General features: G+C 37.2%; 2 protein-coding genes across 3 annotated transcripts in view; one reads left to right on the forward strand and one right to left on the reverse strand.

Moving 5' to 3' along the window:
• Positions 1-12,559, reverse strand: part of LOC144972560 (uncharacterized) — an 83,600-nt gene extending 71,041 nt beyond the window's left edge. Inside the window, exon 1 of one of the 2 annotated variants that reach the window (XM_078913907.1) lies at positions 12,381-12,559. The gene's annotated coding sequence lies outside the window, so the exon portion shown is untranslated. The remainder of the gene's footprint in view (positions 1-12,380) is intronic. The other variant, XM_078913911.1, reaches the window with a different exon arrangement.
• Positions 167-1,732, forward strand: LOC144973877 (uncharacterized). The gene is made up of 2 exons (XM_078916766.1): positions 167-1,272; positions 1,711-1,732. Exons 1-2 carry the CDS (start codon positions 167-169, stop codon positions 1,730-1,732), a joined length of 1,128 nt encoding a protein of 375 aa, XP_078772892.1.
• Positions 12,560-21,945: the final 9,386 nt, after the last annotated feature.

Genomic DNA, 21,945 nt, shown 5'->3' on the forward strand with positions numbered 1-21,945 from the left:
AGATCACCATGTGGGTGTTAATTCAGCATAGGATACACAGCAGCAGACAAATAGTAGTGAGGAAAGCCCATTAGCGTTAAGCCCCTTTCCTCCTATCAATCCCCACCAATGTGAATTTTTAGGTAATAAAGCATCCATTAGTAGTAAATTAAATTCCTGGAGGAAAATGTTAGAGTGTGATAAAGATAAAGATTTCATTTTAGACGGAGTAGAGCATGGATTTCGAATTATTGAAAAAGATAGTCAACTAAAAAATGTGATAGAAAATAACCATTATTCTTCCTTTCGTTTTAAAACATTAGTGGAGAAAGAATTAAAGAATCAAATAGCTCAAGGTCATTATGTTGTAGCATCTAAACAGCCAACAGTTACTAGTGCTCTTGCTGCAATCCCGAAAGAGGATGGAAATATTCGACTAATTCATGACGGCAGTAGACCTGTAGGAGAAGCTATGAATGATTATTCTCTACCAGAAAGCACCAAATTTCAAACCGTTCGTGATGCATGCAAATTAGCCAAACCATTTTTCTACTGTGCAAAAATCGACCTCCAAGCAGCTTATAGATCAGTGCCTATCCATCCAGAAAATTACGTAGCCACTGGTATTCATTGGACGTTTGAGGGTGACAGTCACCCCACCTTCCTATTTGATTCTAGGTTACCATTTGGTAGCAATAAAGGTCCAGGACATTTTCACCGCTTATCGCAAGCTATTAAACGAATCATGAATCGTAAAGGATGCAATGGGGTTGTAGCTTATTTAGATGATTTCTTTATCACTACCCCAACGTATGAGGAATGTAAATATTGGATGCTTACACTTATGCAGCTACTTCGTGAACTTGGATTTTATATTAGTTATAATAAAGTTGTGGGACCGACCCAAAACATTCAGTTTCTTGGATTAACAATCAATACTTCTAACAGCACTGTCGAATTAGGCGAGGAAAAAATAATTCGTTTAAAGCAGCAGCTCAATGCATTCAAAAAGAAAAAACGTGCCAGCAAACAGCAGCTACAGAGTCTCGCAGGCTCATTGAACTACGCATGCCAGGCAATTCGTGGAGGGAGATTTTTCCTACGTCGTGTCCTGGACATAATTAAGCCTCTAAAGCAGCAGCAGCATAAAATAATTTTGTCATATTCATTTCATCTTGAATTACAATGGTGGATTTCATTTTTAAGTGTGTTTAATGGGATAGTATATTATAATGAATCAGCGCCTGAGCACGTCCATGTGGATACAAGCAATATCGCCGCCGGTGCCTTTTGGTCTGGCTCTTGGCGCTATTTAGTATTTGATTGCGACCAGCCTGCGGCATCATCGCTTCACATTAATTACAAGGAGATTTGTGCAGTAGTTAACTCATTTGACACGTGGGCGCATTTATGGGCTGGTAAAACAGTAGTGGTGCATACAGATAGCATGGTTACAAAATGTGTCTTAAACAGAGGCTGGTGTAGAAATAGTTATATTAATTCTTTACTTAGAAAATATGCCTTCAAATGTGCACGACTCAATATAACGGTTAGAGCGATACATGTATCTGGGAGTCTGAACCAAATACCTGATACAATATCTAGATTGCATGAACATGGTAAATGTTTGTTGTTATGTAAATTACTAAGTAACTGGCATCATGGTTTAACCCCTCCTTTTGTTATCACAAATCATATGTCATGGAATGCCTTCTTTTTTCTTTTGTCTAGGTGCCTGTGCCTTAACCAATGAATTAACAAGTGAAGTTGACATGTACCGCGGACAGGCCTTTACAGCCAACACAAAGAAGACCTATCAAACACATTTACGGTCTTATATTTCTTTTTGTGAAAAAATGAGAATAGCGCCTGCACCTATTTCGCAAATAAATATTGCCAAATATGCAGCTTATTTGGCGCGGAAATTAAAACCTAGTTCTGTTAAGCAATATATGAATATTATCCGTATTATCCATTTAGAATGTAATCTTCCCAATCCATGTGATGACTCATGGTATATTAAAACAACAATTAAGGGCATTGAGAAAGTTAAAGGAACTGATGTTCAGAGCAAGCCTCCGGTGACGCCTGAAATATTGTTAAAGTTAAAAAAAACAACTTAAATTCTCTCATTTAGATGACTATGTATTCTGGGCATCATGCCTTACTATGTTTTTTGGCTTGTTAAGAAAATCCAACTTGTTTGGGACGGATGCAGGAGGTTTTGATAACAAAAAACAATTGACAAGGAATTGTGTATCTATGTCAGGGGGCTGTTCACAAATAACAATTAAAGTTGGTTGGTCAAAAAATAACCAATTGAAAGGTCGTATACAAGAAATTGCATTACATAGGTTAGCAAACCACCCACTATGTCCTGTTTCAGCGATGTACGATATGTTATGCATGACTGCACCTGCAATGCCAGACTCCCAGGCGTTCCCTATGACTGGGTCTTTGTTTAACAAAAAATTGCGCTCTCTTTCCGCAGCATGTGGTTGTAACACTATATCCAGCCACAGTTTTCGTCGTGGTGGGGCTACTTGGGCCCTGTCTTCTGGCATACCAGGTGAAATAGTTAAGGCGATGGGAGACTGGCAGAGCACGTGTTATTTATTATACCTCGACCAAATTCCCCAATATGTCATTAACCATTACCGAAATAAGATGGGAGAATGTCTACCCCCCACATCACTGTAACTCAACACAAACCAATATTAATGTGAACACAAGGTCGTTTGGGCAGGACGGTCTTTCAGACCTTTCCTTTGGGATTATGTGATATGAGTGTATGTATCGTTTTTCATTATTTTGTGAAATATCGTAATAAAATGATACCACTCCTTAAGGTTTCTGCCCAAACTTACAACTATTGTTCACGTTTTTTAATATCATTATATTTATAATGGTTGAAAGATGCGAGAATGGGAGTTTAAGTGTGGCTTAGACGACAGAATGAGGATAAGGTTAATTTAAACGGCAATGTAAGCTGGTGTAGGTGGGTGGGTGGGCGAGGATTAGGGGGAATGAATGAGATACTTGATACATACTATGATAATAATACTGTCATTCATCTTGGATGGGTACAAGAATCAACAATAACATTGTAAAAGAACTAAATCTTCTCATGCATCATAATCGCTTGGCACACCAATACTACTTGTAGAAGGAATGTCGTTAACGTTACCATAATCCGCTCGTTGCTTAAAGAATTATGGAAACTTCTCAACACTGCATAACATCTAACTCGTTTCAAGACAAGACTACGTTAGAGAAATATTTTGTTTGATTAGTAAAGCTAATTATTGTATCATTTTTTTAAACGTCACAACTGGTTGGTTATCAATGGACAGATCGAAATGCTATCGATATAATCCATGGAAATGAAAGTGGGACGATAATTTTGTTTAAGCACGTCACGTCCAAAAATCGGTTAATCACACGTGCCAGTCATCTCATTGGTTTGATTTTTTCTTGTTTAATTAGGAACTGAGTCGTACATGTTTGTATAATATTTTAATATGTGATGTGTCGGGTTGTGTGTGTTTGTTTGTTCTTTAAATAGGTGTGCATTGAGTTGTCATCAACACGTAGATAGATAGATAGATAGATAGATAGATAGATAGATAGATAGATAGATAGATAGATAGATAGATAGATAGATAGATAGATAGATAGATAGATAGATAGATAGATAGATAGATAGATAGATAGATAGATAGATAGATAGATAGATAGATAGATAGATAGATAGATAGATAGATAGATAGATAGATAGATAGTAATGATAGATAGATAGATAGATAGATAGATAGATAGATAGATAGATAGATAGATAGATAGATAGATAGATAGATAGATAGTAGATAGATAGATAGATAGATAGATAGATAGATAGATAGATAGATATAGATAGATAGATAGATAGATAGATAGATAGATAGATAGATAGATAGATAGATAGTAGATAGATAGATAGATAGATAGATAGATAGATAGATAGATAGATAGATAGATAGATAGATAGATAGATAGATAGATAGATAGATAGATAGATAGATAGATAGATAGATTAGATAGATAGATAGATAGATAGATAGATAGATAGATAGATAGATAGATAGATAGATAGATAGATAGATAGATAGATAGATAGATAGATAGATAGATAGATAGATAGATAGATAGATAGATAGATATAGATAGATAGATAGATAGATAGATAGATAGATAGATAGATAGATAGATAGATAGATAGATAGATAGATAGATAGATAGATAGATAGATAGATAGATAGATAGATAGATAGATAGATAGATAGATAGATAGATAGATAGATAGATAGATAGATAGATAGATAGATAGATAGATAGATAGACTGGCCAAAACTTTAAAATATGTGTCTTTCCAGAGTAGGCTACGGCCGTTAGCTGGTTAAAAAATATGTTTAACAAAGCAGTCTTTCGCCTGTTGTGGAGCGAACGTGGACGTGTTCGTTGATATGAGTTAGAATCATGTTCATTCATATTTAACATGCCAGGTATTCTTGATTGATTCTTGCCATTCCCACTACTCAACAATGTGTGACCCATCGCCTCAAAATGGTATAATGTCGGGGTAATTTAAATACAGAAAACTGAATTTATAGTAAAAAAAAAAAAAAAAACAAACAAACAAACAAACAAAACACATTGGTCTCGTTTTAAACTGACGATTTTTTTTATTGAGAAGAATAGGATACAGTTTCTACAATTGCAAACTACTGGAATTATGTCGGGGTGATACTCTATGATGATACAATCATGAACACCTGCTAGCATGTTAAATATACATTTCGTCCATGTTCGCTCCACAGCAGACGACACACTGCTTTGTTAAACATACTTTTTAATCCGGAAAGACGTGTATTTATAACATTTCTTAACCCGTTAACTGTCGTACCATGGAAAGACGTGAATTTATAACATTTCTTAACCCGTTAACTGTCGTACCATGGAAAGACGTGTATTTAGAACATTTCCTAACCCGTTAACTGTTGTACCATGGAAAGACGTGTATTTATAACATTTCTTAGCCCGTTAACTGTCGTACCATGGAAAGACGTGTATTTATAACATTTCTTAACCCGTTAACTGTTGTACCATGGAAAGACTTGTATTTAGAACATTTCTTAACCCGTTAACTGTTGTACCATGGAAAGACGTGTATTTAGAACATTTCTTAACCCGTTAACTGTCGTACCATGAAAAGACGTGTATTTATAACATTTCTTAACCCGTTAACTGTCGTACCATGGAAAGACGTGTATTTATAACATTTCTTAGCCCGTTAACTGTCGTACCATGGAAAGACGTGTATTTATAACATTTCTTAACCCGTTAACTGTCGTACCATGGAAAGACGTATATTTATAACATTTCTTAACCCGTTAACTGTCGTACATTAGAAAGACGTGTATTTATAACATTTCTTAACCCGCTAAATGGCGTACCATAGATGACGTGTATTTATAACATTTCTTAACCCGTTAACTGTCGTACCAGGGAAAGACGTGTATTTGTAACATTTCTTAACCCGTTAACTGTCGTACATTAGAAAGACGTGTATTTATAACATTTCTTAACCCGTTAACTGGCGTACCAGGGAAAGACGTGTATTTATAACATTTCTTAACCCGTTAACTGTCGTACATTAGAAAGACGTGTATTTATAACATTTCTTAACCCGTTAACTGTCGTACCAGGGAAAGACGTGTATTTATAACATTTCTTAACCCGTTAACTGTCGTACATTAGAAAGACGTGTATTTATAACATTTCTTAACCCGCTAACTGGCGTACCATAGATGACGTGTATTTATAACATTTCTTAACCCGTTAACTGTCGTACATTAGAAAGACGTGTATTTATAACATTTCTTAACCTGCTAACTGTCGTACCATGGAAAGACACATATTTATCCAATTTCATATCAATGGGCATGATCTATATTAACTTTCCATGTGCTCGAGGTCATTGATCACATTGCAAAATGTGTTCAAAGTGACCTACATAGTGAAAAGTGTTCACATATTCTAACATCACGATTGGTCATAGTGTTCAGCTTGACACATGGGTATGTTTACAACTTTCGTAAACAAAACAGCGTGTTTACATTTGTTCAGAAATGTCCAATCGTTGGACAGCAACAAATCACGTGATTGATGACTCGGTTGGACGAAAACATGAATATACATCGCTCCCATTTAACTTTAAATACAAGTTTTGGCATATTGTTCACCTCGACATGATGCCAGATTGACGCGGTGGGTTGACTTGTGTGTATGAATGAAAAAAAGTATTAGCAAGCTGTGCATTACAAGCCCAAAAAGGCAATATCAATACAATAGACACTTGGATAACATAACAACGCCTTTCGAACACATGTCATAATGTAAACAGTAGCAGCGACTGGTAAACATGAAGAACTACACGGGTTTTACTATCGATGGCATGTGTCTAAGTGAAATACCCACTGTTCTAGCGCTTGGTCAATAGAACTAACACAGAAACTATGGGTAAATTGATACGTTTATAGATAGTATGCAGATGACGTCACTCAGGCCTTTGTTATTGTTTTTGCCATCCGCGTTTGTGAGTTGTTCTCACTAAACTATAGATAGTATGCGCTTGGCTAAGAAGCTCATAACATTGCCATCCGGAAGTATAACGGACCAACACACAAAACTGTGTGTATCCATGAACGTTTATAGTCAGTTTAATATAGTTTAGTGAGAATCACTCACAAACGCGGATGGCAAAAAACAATAACAAAGACCTGAGTGACGTCATCTGCATACTATCCATATTAACCAGACTATAAAAGTTCATGGTTACACAGAGTTTGTGTGTTGGTCCGTTATACTTCCGGATGGCAATGTTGTGAACTCCTTGGCCAAGCGCATTCTATCTATACTATGGTCGAGAAAACAGTGTGGTAACTAGTCACCCATTTGGTGGTATAAAAACAATAACAGTGATCAGAGAGAGGTCGATATCATTCACGTTATTGTGTATAGATAGTATGCAGATGACGTCACTCAGGCCTTTGTTATTGTTTTTGCCATCCGCGTTTGTGAGTTGTTCTCACTAAACTGTATTAACCAGACTATGAAAGTTCATGGTTACACAGAGTTTGTGTGTTGGTCCGTTATACTTCCAGATGGCAATGTTGTGAACTCCTTGGCCAAACGCATTCTATCTATAAACAACCAACTATGTTTGTCCGACCATGTGTGAAGGTGTGTCACAAATGGGTCAACATTCTACGAGTTAATAGTGTAGCCATCGTTAACTTATAGCCTGACACTGGCCAAAAGAATGACGTCAAAATGCCAGTCTTTGGCCACAAAAAAAAAAACAAATCGTGAGTTGTATTCAATAGTTCAACCAATGGGACCACTTTTTCCATGAGCACAACTAACGACAACTCACTAGGCGGTGCAAAAAAACAAATAATGACGTCAAAATGCCAGTCTTTTGGGGTTTCAGTGTCAGGCTATAACTTCACGATGGCTACGTTAATAGATAGTGTTGTAGATTAGGAATAATTACAATAAACTCGATCTTTCAACAATAAAGAATAACTTTAATTTAAATAAAACATTTTGCTTCCTCAAACCTTCGATTATATAACATTCCGTTATCTTCTCTCTCTCTCTCTCTCTCTCTCTCTCTCTCTCTCTCTCTCTCTCTCTCTCTCTCACGAACTACACACTACACAAGCACCGGACACTCACTCATTCGACCCCAATACACGCAACGGTGACCATAATAGTGAACAGTTTTCACAACAGATAGAACGAAGTTGACGTCACTCATGCCTTTATTTTATTTTAATTTAATTTAATTTTTTACTTTTTTGCCATCAATCTTTTTGAGTAATTCTTACTAATCTGTATTAACCAGAGTATAAACGTTCAAGGTTACAAATCGTTTTTGTCCGTTATATTTCCGGATGGCAATGTTGTCAGATTCTCAGCCAAGCGCACACCATCAAAACTCGTCCTTCAAATATCGATTGATTGAAATGACTCTCATCTTATCAAAAATTCTCAAACCTGGGACATCATTAAGTCCCAGGTTTGAGAATTTTGACAAGGAGGAGGTAATTTCAATCGGTCGAAAGATCCTGGGTTCGAGCCTCGCTCGGTGCATAGTTGAGTCTTTGGAAAAGGCTCTTTACTCACATTCTCTTACCGTACTCAGGTGTACATTGAATACCTGGCCGTTAACAGCGTTGTCTCTGCCCGAAAAAATTGTAATATCGCCTAATAGGCTCATGTCCCGTCTTACATTTTAAGTCTTGCTATTATCCAGGGACTTATTGTAAAGCGCTTTGAGCACGTTTAGTGGATATTGCGCTGTAGAAAATCGATATTTATTGAAGAACAAGTTTTCTGGCCAAATGTTTTTAACGTAATGAAGTCCCAGGTTTGATAGTCTTTGACAAGGTGAGGGTCATTTAAGTCGATAATTAATTAATTGAAGAACGAGTTTTAATGGCCAAAATTTTAAAAGCTTTTTTTTTTTAAGAGCAGAGCAGAATACTATTCAAGTGCCTGCATTCATATCAAGGTATGGTATTTGAAATATAATACACAAAGGCTCCAACCAAACAATCTGACAACATTTACCTCTTGAAAATAACTGAAACAAAACAATAAAGAAGAACAAACAAAAAAAGTAGTGAAAGCAATTGCGTCTCATTGAGAAAAATCGATGGATGTCAAACAAAGACGCCCATTGATTTGTGATAAAATACAAGCCTCAACATATTGTGCGTCTATGAGTGGCACACCAGCCTTCGTCAAGCATGATTCGGCATGCTGTAATATTATTATTATCATCATCATCATCATCATCATCATCATCATCATCATCATCATCATCATCATCATCATCATTGATATTATTATTATTATTATTATTATTATTATTATTATTATTATTATTATTATTATTATTATTATTATTATTATTATTATTATTATTATTAGTGTAATAGCGCCTCACTGGCGACATGACTCGTCCTACATATTAAGTAAGTGTTGTTGTGTGGTTGGGGTCCCTTGTAAAACGCGTTGAACACATAATTCAGTGGATATTGCTCTAAATAAGAACTTAAGTCCCTGGCTCCACGGCACAGCGTCTAGTCATGTTTCAAAGTTCAGCTATTGTGAGCGTGTTTAATGGTGGCATAAGTGACGATGTGTCTTGGGGTGTGAAACTTTACTAATATTACTCATTGGACCCAGGTGTGAACGAGTTCCGTTGTTTCGAGTAATGACGGATATTAACACGGTCCGAACAGGTGCCAAACAAACCAAGAAAGGAAAATAAAAGAAAAAACAAAAACAAAAACATCCCAAATAATCAGTCGACCTCGACTGGGGATCGAACCTCAGACCTTCTAATTGTCTGGTACCTTTCATATTTCCCTTGTTCAGTTCTTTATCTTACACCGGTGCCTGGTCCTTAATTCCTTAACTCACTCCTTACCAACTATAATAGGAAAATCGTCACATTCGATACGATACAACCACCATTCTTCTAATTCAAATTTCTTGTGTACATCATATAATATTTTAAAAATGAACAGTGTGTTGTAGAACATGTTTTGCAAAAGAAATTATTTATTCCAAGAACTTTACTGCTATTGTGTTTGATTGATAAAAAAATATATTTTTGTGTTATTGGGTGTGAAGTTTTGAGAAAATCCTGAAAATGGCTAGCAAGGAGAGAGTTAATTTAATCCGAAGACAACCTAAAGTAGGTACTGGAAACACGCGAACTGACGTGATTTGATGTGTAGCCTTAGTAAACTCATAGCCGCCCTAACCGCAGCCTTCGTTAACTTATAGATAGTTTGAAGTTGACGTCACTCATGTCTTTGTTATTGTTTTTTGACATCCACGTTTATGAGTAATGCTCACTGAACTGTATTAACCTAACTATAAACGTTCATGGATACACACAGTTTTGTGTGTTGGTCCGTTATACTTCCGGATGGCAATGTTGTGAGCTTCTTAGCTGAGCGCATACTATCTTAGTATGCGCTCAGCTAAGAAGCTCACAACATTGCCATCCTTTTTGCCATCCAAGTGTAACGAACCAGCACACAAAATTGTGTGTTACCTTGAACGTTTATAGTCTGCTTAATACAGTCTGCTTAATGCAGTTTAGTGAGAATTACTCATAAACGTGGATGGCAAAAAACAATATCAAAGACGTGAGTGACGTCAAATTTTGACGTCATTCTTGAATTAGTGCACGGGTGGGCACCTTCTAGTTAGAGAGTTGTCATTAGTAGAACTGAATGATACAAATCCCATTGGATGCATTATTCAATACAACTCATGAGTTGTTTTCTTTTTGCGATCTGGCTTTGTATTTTGGCGTAATTATTTGGTCAGTGTCAGGCTATGGTTTTACAAAGGCTACCGTCTAACACTGCCCATAAAGGTACGTCACACGCACAATACATAGCTAAAATAAGGCGAATAGTGAATTAACCATTAGATTTCTGACCAATCAAAACATGGAATTTGTGACAGACCATCACTTGTGCTCGAACAAACATAGTTGGTTGTTTATAATTCGACTTTTCTCTGGTGATTTTTATTGTTTTCATACCGCCAAATGAGTGACTAGTTATCACACTTTTTTCTCCATCATATTATTAACGTTTAAGTTTACACATAGATTGCTGTGTTGGTTTTATTCATCAAGCGGTAGAACAGCCGGTATTTTACTTAGACACAGACCAATGATCTTTGCCACAAAAGAAAACAAATCGTGAGTTGTATTCAATAGTTCAACAATGAAATAACTTGTTTCTGTGAGCTCTACTAACGACAACTCACTAAGCGGTGCAAAAACCAAAAGACCAAATAATTACGTCAAACTGCCAGTCCTTTTGGATTTCAGTATCAGGCTATAGATAGAATGCGCTTGGCCAAGGAGTTCACAACATTGCCATCCGGAAGTATAACGGACCTACACACAAACTCTGTGTAACCATGAACGTTTAGAGTCTGGTTAATTGGATTCAGTAGTCTGATGTCACGCGCCCGGCAACGGCGGCCATCTTGGTTCTAAACAAAGAAAATCATTACTTTTTATTCTTGATGCTAGCTAGAACTTTTCATTCCCTTTTCATATGCCTTGTGATCAGAATGTGTAAAAGTCAAAACTTGATCAAATTGATGGGGTTTTTTTCCTCTGGATACGCGTTTAAGCTCGCCGGAGAAATATTTCATACGGCGTCCGCCATTGTTCCGATAGTTTAGAGCCAGTGTTACTAAGTTACCATACGTCATTAGGAAGGAAGTGACGTTACGACTGTTGAAGACTATACAGTTTAGTGAGAACAACTCACAAACGCGGATGGCAAAAACAATAACGAAGACCTGAGTGACGTCATCTGTATACTATCTATAACATAAAGATGGCTACGGCCTGACGCTGACAAAAAAATGACGCCAAAAGACCAGTCTTTGGCTACAAAAGAAAACAAATCTTGAGTTGTATTCAATACTTCAACCAATGGGACCACTTGTTTCCATGAGCACTACTAACGACAACTCACTAGGCGATGCAAAAACCAAAAAATGACGTCAAAAGACCAGTCCGTTTGGGTTTCAGTATCAGTTTATAGCATAACGATGGCTACGCTAGAACCCTCTTAGACTTATAGTGTGACGTCATTTTAAAGGTTTGTGCAGCGTCCAGTGAGTTGTTTTAAGAGCTCAAGGAAACAAGTGATCCCGTTGGTTAAACTGTTGAATACAACTCACGATTTTTTTTATTTTGTGGCCAATGACTTGTCTTTTGACGTAATGTATTGGTCAGTGTCAGGATATAAGTTAACGATGGCCACGGGTTCAAGTGTCAGGCTATATATTAACGATGGCTGCGGCCTGACACGAGGACTAGTATTGTGACAGCATTTAAACAAAATTATAACACCACCGAGTGAGTTGTCGTTAGTTGTCGAAGCCTACGATTAAATTCAACAGTACTACTACCAATCGCACCATTTGTCACTCTGCGCGTAGCCATCGTTAACTCGTGAGCCAAGTGCATGCTGTATATAGATAGTTGACGTCACTCAGGTCTTTGTTATTGTTTTTTGCCATCCGCGTTTATGAGTAATTCTCACTAAACTGCATTAACCTGACTATAAACGATCATGGTTACACAATGTTTTGTGTGTTAGTCCGGTATACTTCCGGATGGCAATGTTGTGAACATTAGCCAAGCGCATACTATCTATACTAAACACTAGAGCAATCCATTATTCACCAAGTTTTTAATGAATTAAAACTTATCAAAACCTTGTCATAAAACATCAACTTACTTCCTCCTCTCCGCCTCGAACGCCTTTCACTGTGGTGGGTAAAAAAAAACAACCCAAAAAACAAGTTGTAAACTGTATTCCGTCTTTAAACAATACAAGAATATTAACACACAACTGTCGCTGCTCTCGTGACGAATGTACTTTCTAACTCATCACCACGCTGTGTACAGTTGTTGTGTGTAGCTTGGCTCTATAATAATGATGATATGTGACCTCATTTCCTCACAACGATCTAATGCCAAGGGTGAACCAAATACACCAAAAAGTCAAATTACAGTTAAATAGATCAAAAATATGAAATCGTGATATTTATCACTCGAAAATAAGATATTCATTCTCCTCAACAAAACATGAAAACTCAACCCGAGTCCGATTTTCTTGGTTATAAATTCACTTTCATTCATGTAATTTATCCCGACATAAAACCTCTTTGAGACGATGGGCCACATATGCCATCTGCTAACCTCTTGTATTCTTTTATCTCCCGCTCTTATGATATTACGATTCAGTGTTGCCAGGTGACTTTTCAAAAACTCCGCCAACTTTGTGTCAGAAATCCGCCAAAATTCGCCAACTTTACAATATTATTTCACCTGCGACACTTGCCCAAAATCCGCCAAAAAATCCGCCATTTGATTTAAAACACTTATTGTCAATAATAGTGTATCGTCTCGGAATAAAAATTATGTTACTAAACGCTACTCATCTGTTTACAACTGTTTCCTTTTTAAAGGCATAAAGATTCGGAGTTTAGATTTTGTTTGAGCAGGAATGGGAGCATGTTTTCGTCCAACCTAGTAATCGATCACATGATTTGTTGCTGTACAACGATTGGACATTTCTCAAGTTATCTAAACACGCTGCTTTGTTTATGAAAGTTGTAAACATATCGATGAGTCATGCTGAGCAAAAAGACCAATTGTAACGTTGGATATTTATCAAACTGTGAACAGTTTTCACTATGTGGGTCATTTTGAGTACACTTTGCAATGTGACCAATGACCTCGAGCACATGGAAATGTAATATAGATCGTGCCCATTAAATTAGACTGTTGGATATTGCTTTCACCTTCGGTTAATCTGAATTAGGTTGTGTAATATAGATCTAGGCTAACAGTACACTCACAATATGTGCTCCTAAAAGTCACTTGAGGGGGGAAAAAAGAAGAAATAATTAGACTTGATTGCTATACTTTTACCTTTTTTAAAGGGTATACAAATCATCAAAAATCCGCCATCCTCCATGCCATTTTTTCCCCGCCACGCGATGTTGAAAATCCGCCAGTTTGGCGGAAAATCCGCCAACCTGGCAACTCGTAATTTTCGAGACAGTTTGACCTGGAAGGGAAAAACATAAATAGAAAAATGGCTGTCTGGCATGTCTGGCGTTGAGATAGGGAGGGAAGTGGAGAAATTACTAACATTAACAAAATACCTTTTAAAAATTTTGGCCAGGAATTTTGTACTTCAAATTATATCGAAAAAGAATAAAATGCAACAACTCTCAGTGTATTTAAAAATAATTTAAAAAGCTAAACCTGAGACCTTATTTTAAGACTCTTTGACAAGCTGAGGTTCAAATTAATACATGTGTATAATACATAATTTGTGTCAAAACAGTTCTGGCTAAAAATAAAAATGAATAAACAAATAAAAGATAAAAAGTAATTAAATCATAAATTGAAAAAGGTTGGGGCTTTTTGTTGTTTTGTTAGCTTTTTTTGTTTTGTTTTTTTTTTTGTTTTTGTTTTTTGTTTTTTGTCAGCGCAAAACAGTTTAACATAGTGTGGCGTCGGTGCAGGGTGGAAAGGTGACTCAACATAACATGAAGCCAAGCGATGTAGAGCATGGTCAGTGTACGAATGGGTGACATTGGTTGAAAACGCAAATCTCTGGCCTCGGGGAGGTTTTGTGTCTTTGGTTTAGGCACTTTAAAATCGTTTCTCCTAAATACTCTGGTTTAAATGAGTTCCTGAAGATACGGACAGTGACAAGAAGACAAAAAGGGACGCTTAATGAGAAGAAAAAAAACAAACAAACAAAAAAAAAACATTAAGCTTTATATAGCGCAATATCCACTAAATATGCTCAAAGCGCTTTACAAGGGGTCCCTGGTAAACAGCAACATTTAACACGTAGGATGGGACATGACGCCTGTTAGGCGATATTACAATTTTTCGGACAAAGACAACGCTGTTAACGGCCAGGCACTCATTTTACACCTGCATACGGTGAGAGAATGTGAGTAAAAAGCCATATCCAAGGACTCAACTATGCGCCGAGCGCGAGACTCGAACCCAGGACCTTCCTATCCGAAAGCGAGTGTCATACCACTAGACCACATAGCCGTGACTTTGCATGATACTGTGCGTGATATGGACATAATATTCACTTCAGTGTGACCTAATGGAAGAGAACGTGAAGTATATTGTAATGTGTTATGCAAACTAATCTATATTTTTTTCTGTTGTTGTTTGTGTTTATGCCTAGCAGCTCATTGAAGCCGATTTAATCTCGAATTTATTATTAAACGCTATCAGGTCCATCAAAACCGAACAAATCGATATTTACTTAAACCGAAGTGCACACAATTTGCCAATAGATTTTGTCCAATTAAAAGATGGAATTTGGGACACACCTTAACACATGGTCGAACAAACATAGTTGGTGGTTTATAAACAATAACATGAATAAAATCGACCTCTCTCTGATCATTGTTATAGTTTTTATATCGCCAAATTGGTGACTAGTTATCAAAAGATTTCTCGATAAGATTATAAACGGTTAAGTTTAAATATAGTTTTCTGTGTTGGTTCTATTGATCAAGCGGAAGAACAGTGTGTATTTTACTTAGACATATACCATCGATAGTAAAACATGTGTAGTTTGCTATGTTAACCAATCACTGCCATTGTTTATATATTATGACGACTGTACGAGAGGCGTGATTATCTAAGTGTCTATAGCAGGTCTGAAAACCGAAAAAAAGTTTGCGTCTATTTTAACATTTTGTTATGGAAATATTTTTTGTTGGTTTGAGGGTATCTAAATCCCTGACAACAGTGAGCCCATATCAATTTGGATCATCAGAATGTAAATAAGTATAATGTATAATATAAATTTTATTTTTTTTTTCTGCCTAAAATAATATAAAAGGCACTAGTGTTGTCAGAATACCAAAATCTAGAAGTGCCTAAATGAGTCAATTAAATGTAAAGTAAAATAAAGGGAGTAGAAATGACCCTCACAAACACACACACACACACACACACACACACATAACACACACATAACACACACATTATTACCTTTACCTAATGTTTTAACTATAATAACGTATTTCCTTTTCTTGTTTACTTGAAGAAGGCCAGTGGGCGAAACGTCATTTACTTTGTTCTATATCTTTTATAAGAATTATTTTTACTCCCTTTATTTTACTATAGAAAGAACGAAGTCATTATTATTGCTTTTTTTTTTTTGTTTTTTGTTTTTTGCCATCCATATTTATGAGTAATTCTCACTAAACTGTATTAACGAGACTATAAACGTTATAGATAGAATGCGCTTGGCCAAGGAGTTCACAACATTGCCATCCGGAAGTAAAACGGACCAACAAACAAACTCTGTGTAACCATGAACTTTTATAGTCTGGTTAATACAGTTTAGTGAGAACAACTCACAAACGCGGATGGCAAAAACAATAACAAAGGCCTGAGTGACGTCATCTGCATACTATCTATAAGTTACACATAGTTTTGTGTGTTGGTCCGCTATACTTCCGGATGGCTGTGTTGTGAGCTTCTTATTCAAGCGCATACTATCTATACAGTGTTGTCAGAGTTAGGCGATTAGTAATGCGTACTTAAATGCAAACCTGCCTATTCAAAAGTTTATAGATTCATTCAAAGTATTTATAGGGAAAATAATGCAAGTCACTAAATTGACATAAAATGTAAGAGAGCAATTTACCCCCAGGAAGATTGGTGGATACCGTTTTTAAATCCTTTTACCTTGTGATTTGATGCTATCTTTTTTCCATTTTTGACATGATTTATTGAATCTGAGTAAATTATTTTACTATGCAGATGGAACCAAAATTCATGACATACTTGACATATTCTTCTTGGCTTCTGGCGGAGCATAGGGCCTCAACAGCACTCTTCCATTTTATTCTGTTCTTGACACAGACCTTTGCCTCACTCTTTAAGATTGGAGACACACAAATCTTGGTGAAGGCTTCTCCTCCAAGTCTGTTTTGGACGAGGCCGTTTCCTCTTGCCCTGCATGTTCCATTCGAGAGCCAGCTTGGTTGTATTACAGGGCTCCTTCTACAGGGTATGGCAAACCCATCGCCACTTTCTGCGCCTGTCCGGGACATCCATTTATTGCTTTTGGTTTGTTCTTGTCCAAAGGTCAGCGTTTGTCACTTTGTCAAACCTTTTCAACTTGAGGATTTGACGAAGACAGCGATTGATAATAGTTTGTATCTTGGCTGACGTGGTCAAGGTTGATCGCCAAGTCTCTGACTCATAGAGCAGGACTGCTTTACCATTAGGGTTAAATATTTTAAGCTTGGTGTTTGTGGATATGCTGGACGCTTTCCATATTGGTCTCAATATTGCAAAGGACTGGCGCGCTTTCGTGATTCTAGCAATATCTTCATCAGATCCACCTGATTTTGCTGCCAAGGTATGTAAATTCCCTGACATCTTCTATTGCTGTGCCAGAGATGGTGATCTAGGATTCTTGTTTGGCAGTTATACGCAGTAGTTCTATCTTCTCTTCACTAATGGGCATGATCTATATTACCTTTCCATGTGCAAAATGTGCTCAAAATGACCCACATAGTGAAAAGTGTTCACAGTTTTTGAAATATCTAATACCACGATTGGTTGTTTTGTTCAGCTTGACACATGAGTATGTTTACAATTTTCATAAGCAATGCAGTGTGTTTACATTTGTTAAGAATTATCCAATCGTTGTACAGCAACAAAGCATGTGATTGATGACTGGGTTGGACGAAAACCCGAATACCGATCGCTTCCATTTTGAGACCAACTCGCTGAGCTGTGTAGTTTGCTAAGTTTACCAATCACTGCCATTGGTTACAAAATATGACGAATGTCCTCAAGGCTTGGTCTATTGAGGTGAAAATCGAATCAAACAATCTTGAGTTAAATTTGAGTTTCTATTGAGGACATTATAGATAATATGAAGTTGACGTCACTCAGGTCTTTGCTATTACTTTTTGCCATCCACGTTTAAGAGTAATTCGCACTGAACTGTATTAACCAGACTATAAAAGTTCATGGTTACAAGTAGTTTTTGTGTATTGGTCTGTCATATTTCCGGATGGCAATGATGTAAGTTTCTTAGCTAAGCGCACAATATCTTCATCTGGTCGAGAAAATCGTGTGATAACTAGTCACCCATTGAGGCGTATAAAAGCAATAACAATACGCTTCAACAGTCGCAACGTCACTTCCCTCGTAAAAACGAACGGTAACTTAGTAACTGGCTCTAAACTATCGAAACTTTATGAAATATTTCTCTGACGAGCATAAAAGCGTATCCAGAGGAGAAAAAAACCCATTATAAATCTGATCATGTTTTGACTTTTACACACTCTGATCACAAGTCATATGAAAAGTTATAGCCAGCATGAAGAACAAAAAGTAACGATTTTCTTTGTTTAGAACCACGATGGCCGCCGTTGCTGGGCGACGTGACATCAGACTATTGAATCCAATTATCAGAGAGCGGTCGATTTCATCGACGTTAAATGTTTATAATGGGGTCCCGATAGCTCAGTTGGTAGAGCACTCGCTTCACACGCAGTGAGACTAAGATCGATCCCGGGTGCAGTCGATATTTTTTCTGACCCTCCTGTCCACCCGGCAGTGAATGGGTAGCTGAGTCTGTTGGATTTGGGCGAAAGTACTTTGCGACAGACCAGTGTTCTATCCAAAGGTTAGTAAGCAATTGCTATTGTTCGTTTCACGCTATAAAAACTGAAATAAATTCCGGCTCCATGATCCTAATGGCTCTGAATGACTAAAATATCTTTAAACAACCGTGTCGATGGATTTAAATGACCCTCACCATAGAAAAAGAAATCTCAAACTTGGGTCAAGTCGATTTTGAAGGACGAGTTTTCTGGCCAAAGTTTTAAATACACGGTTTTCTAGATTACTGCAGTTAATTTGTTAAGGAAGACCGAATCGAATGGAGACAGCTGTTCTGTGTTCCGTCACGAGATTGTGAACACAAGCTGCCACTGATGATGATGTTGATACTGACTGCTTTGATGACAAATTGCATTGGATATATGTTTGGTACCTTATTTTTATAATTTTATCATGAAGTTGATAGTTTTTATTAAATTTAGTTTTCCGAGCAATTTAAAATCCAGCACAACTATTGATGCTATGAGTTTAGTTAATAAACTCACAGCATCCACCAGCCGGGTATAACGTACAGACACACAAAACTATAGATAGTTCGAAGTTGACACCACTCAGATCTTTGTTATTGTTTTTTGCCACCCGCGTTTATGCATAATTCTCACTAAACTGTATTAACCAGACTATAAACGATCATGATTACATACAGTTTTGTGTGTTGGCCAGTTATACTTCCGGATGGCAATGTTGTGAACTTCTTAGCCAAGCGCATACAATCTATATGTTTTGATCGTGGGTCGATCGCTGATCAGACAAACCGGAGTGAAAACGCAATGTGTGTGGCCAAATACCTGGCCGATGAGCAGAGGGACGGTCGGTCGCTCGCATAGCCCGCCTTCTTAATATTTTTCGAGGCGATCGGCGATCAGGGGCGATTTTCGCTGTTTTGACGTCAGATTCGTGATCAGCGTCGAATTTACAATAGGTTTGAAACCAAGAACTATGTTTTTACTCCAAAAATTGATGAAATTAGCAATAAATTTTAATTAATATTGAGGCTATGTGGCCGACAGAACAGTGCCCTCCCTGTTCTGTGATGGACCAAGTGGTATGACTCTCTCTTTCGGATCGTTCAGGTTTCGAGACCCGCTCTGAGTGGCGCAGAGTTGATTCCTTGGAAAAGGCTCTTTACTCACATTCTCTCACCGTACTCAGGTGTAAAATGAGGACATGGCCGTTCGTTGTCTTTGTCGGAAAAAAAATTGTAATATCGCCTGACAGGCGTCATGTCTCGTCCTTCATGTTTAGTATTGCTGTTGCCTTGGGACCCTTGTAAAGCGCTTTGAGCACGTCTAGTGGATATTCCGCCAAATTAATGCTGTATTTTTTTTTTTTAATAATATTTTTATAAATTTCAGGAAGAGGTAGACGAACAAAAGGTTTCGTTCTTGATCACCGTAAAATTTATAATGGATTCCATACAAAATAAAACAGTTTTCCGACTTTCGTAATTTCCATTGTAATGACATATTATGACAGTTATTATTATTATTACCCTTTTTAATTATATATATTTTTTTGGTTGTACTTTTTTGTCTCCTCGTTGACGCGACGTCAAGGTCGACCTTGACACAGACATAATTTGGGATTGGCAGATACCAAAAAGCCTTGACTACGTGATGACAGGGGTGGGCATTGTAACCTTGAATTATAATCTACAAACAATGCCCCCCCCCCCCCCCCCCCAAAAAAAAAAAAAAGAGCTGTGTGCGTGTGTGTGGTGGTGGTTGGGGGGGGGGGGGTGCGAATGCGAGTAGTCCCGAGGAGTACCCGTTTAACCTGCCACGGGAGCACTGTCGATTTGTCTTATAATAATAATAATAAATAATAATAATAATAATAATAATAATAATAATAAATAATAATAATATAATAATAATAATAATAATAATAATAATAATAATAATAATAATGACGATAAATAACAAATCTTTATTGTCCACAAAAGGGAAAAATGTCCGTGCTCTACGTTGCTTTTAAACTTAAATCGGATTGCAAAAATGTATTGATGTTATGCGTATTGGAAAAATACTCACGACATCTCCATCGGGGTATAACATATTAACACACAAAACTGCAAACTCGAACGTTCATAGTCTGATTAATATACCTTAGTGATAAGTTAATTATAAAAATGGCTGTCTAAAAGCAATAACAACGGGTTGACTAAGGTCAAATTCCTTCCTTCTATTGATGCTCTGTGTTTAATTAAAATGCTCACAAAGTCCACCAGCCAGAAATATCACTCCAGCCCAAAAACCTACATGGAACCTTGAACGTTATAATCTGATATATTTTAATGAGAACTAATCATAAAAATGGGTTTCTAAAAACAATAACAATGAGATGAGTGACGTCAATTTGGTTCCTTCTAAAAATATCATAGAACTTTACTCACTCCATCCGCTCTCTCCTCCTTCAATACATATGTATATATTCTCTCATCACTTTTTTGTGCGGCTATGCATGTGGTCTTGTGATATGACACTCGCCTTTGGATCGGACGGTACTAGGTTCGAGTCCCGCTCTGAGTGCGCATAATTGAGTCCTTGGAAAAGGCTCTTTACTCGCATTCTCTCACCTTGTTCACTGTTAAAATGAGTACCTCGCTGTTTACAGCGTCGTCTCTGTTGGGAAACAATTGCAATATCGCTTAACAGTCATGTCTGGTCTAACATGTTTTTATGTTGGCCAAGGACCCTTATAAAGTGATTTGAGAACCTTTATTGAATATAGCGGTATATATAGCGAAAGTAAATTTTTCTCTGTTTCTCTCTCTCTCTCTCTCTCTCTCTCTCTCTCTCTTTCTCTCTCTCTCTCTCTCTCTCTCTCTCTCTCACCCTCTCTCTCTCCTCTCTCTCTCTCCTCTCTCTCTCTCTCTCTCTCTCTCTCTCTCTCTCTCTCGACATGTTAGATTATTATAGCTATTGCTACATATGATGCGAATATATTGGACGGTTATTGATGCTATGAGTTTAGGTAAAATGCTCACAACATCCGCCTGTCGGAAATAACGTACCGTCACACAAAACTACGAGTAACTTTGAACGTTAAAAGTCTGATTGATATAATTTAGTGAGAACTAATTACCAAAATGTCTGCCTTAATACAATAACAAAGAGTGGAATGATGTCAATTTCTTTCCTTCAACAGTCTAGTTGATATAATTTAGTGAGAAGTAATCACTATTGTGCGCAAGACGAAAGATAGAATAACAGACAGTAACTGGGATCGGTTCTGTCGGCCACATGGCCTCACTATTAATTAAAATTTATTTCTAATGTCACCAATTTTTGGAGTAAACACACAGTTCTTAGTATCAAACCTATTGTAAATTTGACGCTGATCACGAATCCGACGTGAAAACAGCGAAAATCCGAAAAAAAATTGTCCACTTTTTTATACTGCCACGCCCCCGATCGCCGATCGCCTCAAAAAAATATCTCACCGTTTGTGGGCAAAAATCATCTGCGATTAACGCAGGGATCGGGTCACAGGGACCCAGCAGTGCCTGTTCGCGATCGTACCACGATGAGATCTGTGCGTGTAGGGGCCCTCTTAAACGTTTATAGTCTGATTGATACAATTTATGAAAACAACTC

Source organism: Berghia stephanieae, chromosome 5 (assembly GCF_034508935.2).
Source record: "Berghia stephanieae isolate SIO BIC M18660-M18661 chromosome 5, UCSD_Bste_1.3, whole genome shotgun sequence".
Taxonomy (NCBI): domain Eukaryota; kingdom Metazoa; phylum Mollusca; class Gastropoda; order Nudibranchia; family Aeolidiidae; genus Berghia; species Berghia stephanieae.

Excerpts from the sequence above, each read along its gene's own strand:
- LOC144973877 (XM_078916766.1), top strand. The coding sequence starts at position 167 with ATGTTAGAGTGTGATAAAGATAAAGATTTCATTTTAGACGGAGTAGAG. Across the intron at positions 1,273-1,710 it reads ATCGCCGCCGGTGCCTTTTG|GTGCCTGTGCCTTAACCAAT; the intron begins GTCTGGCTCTTG and ends TCTTTTGTCTAG.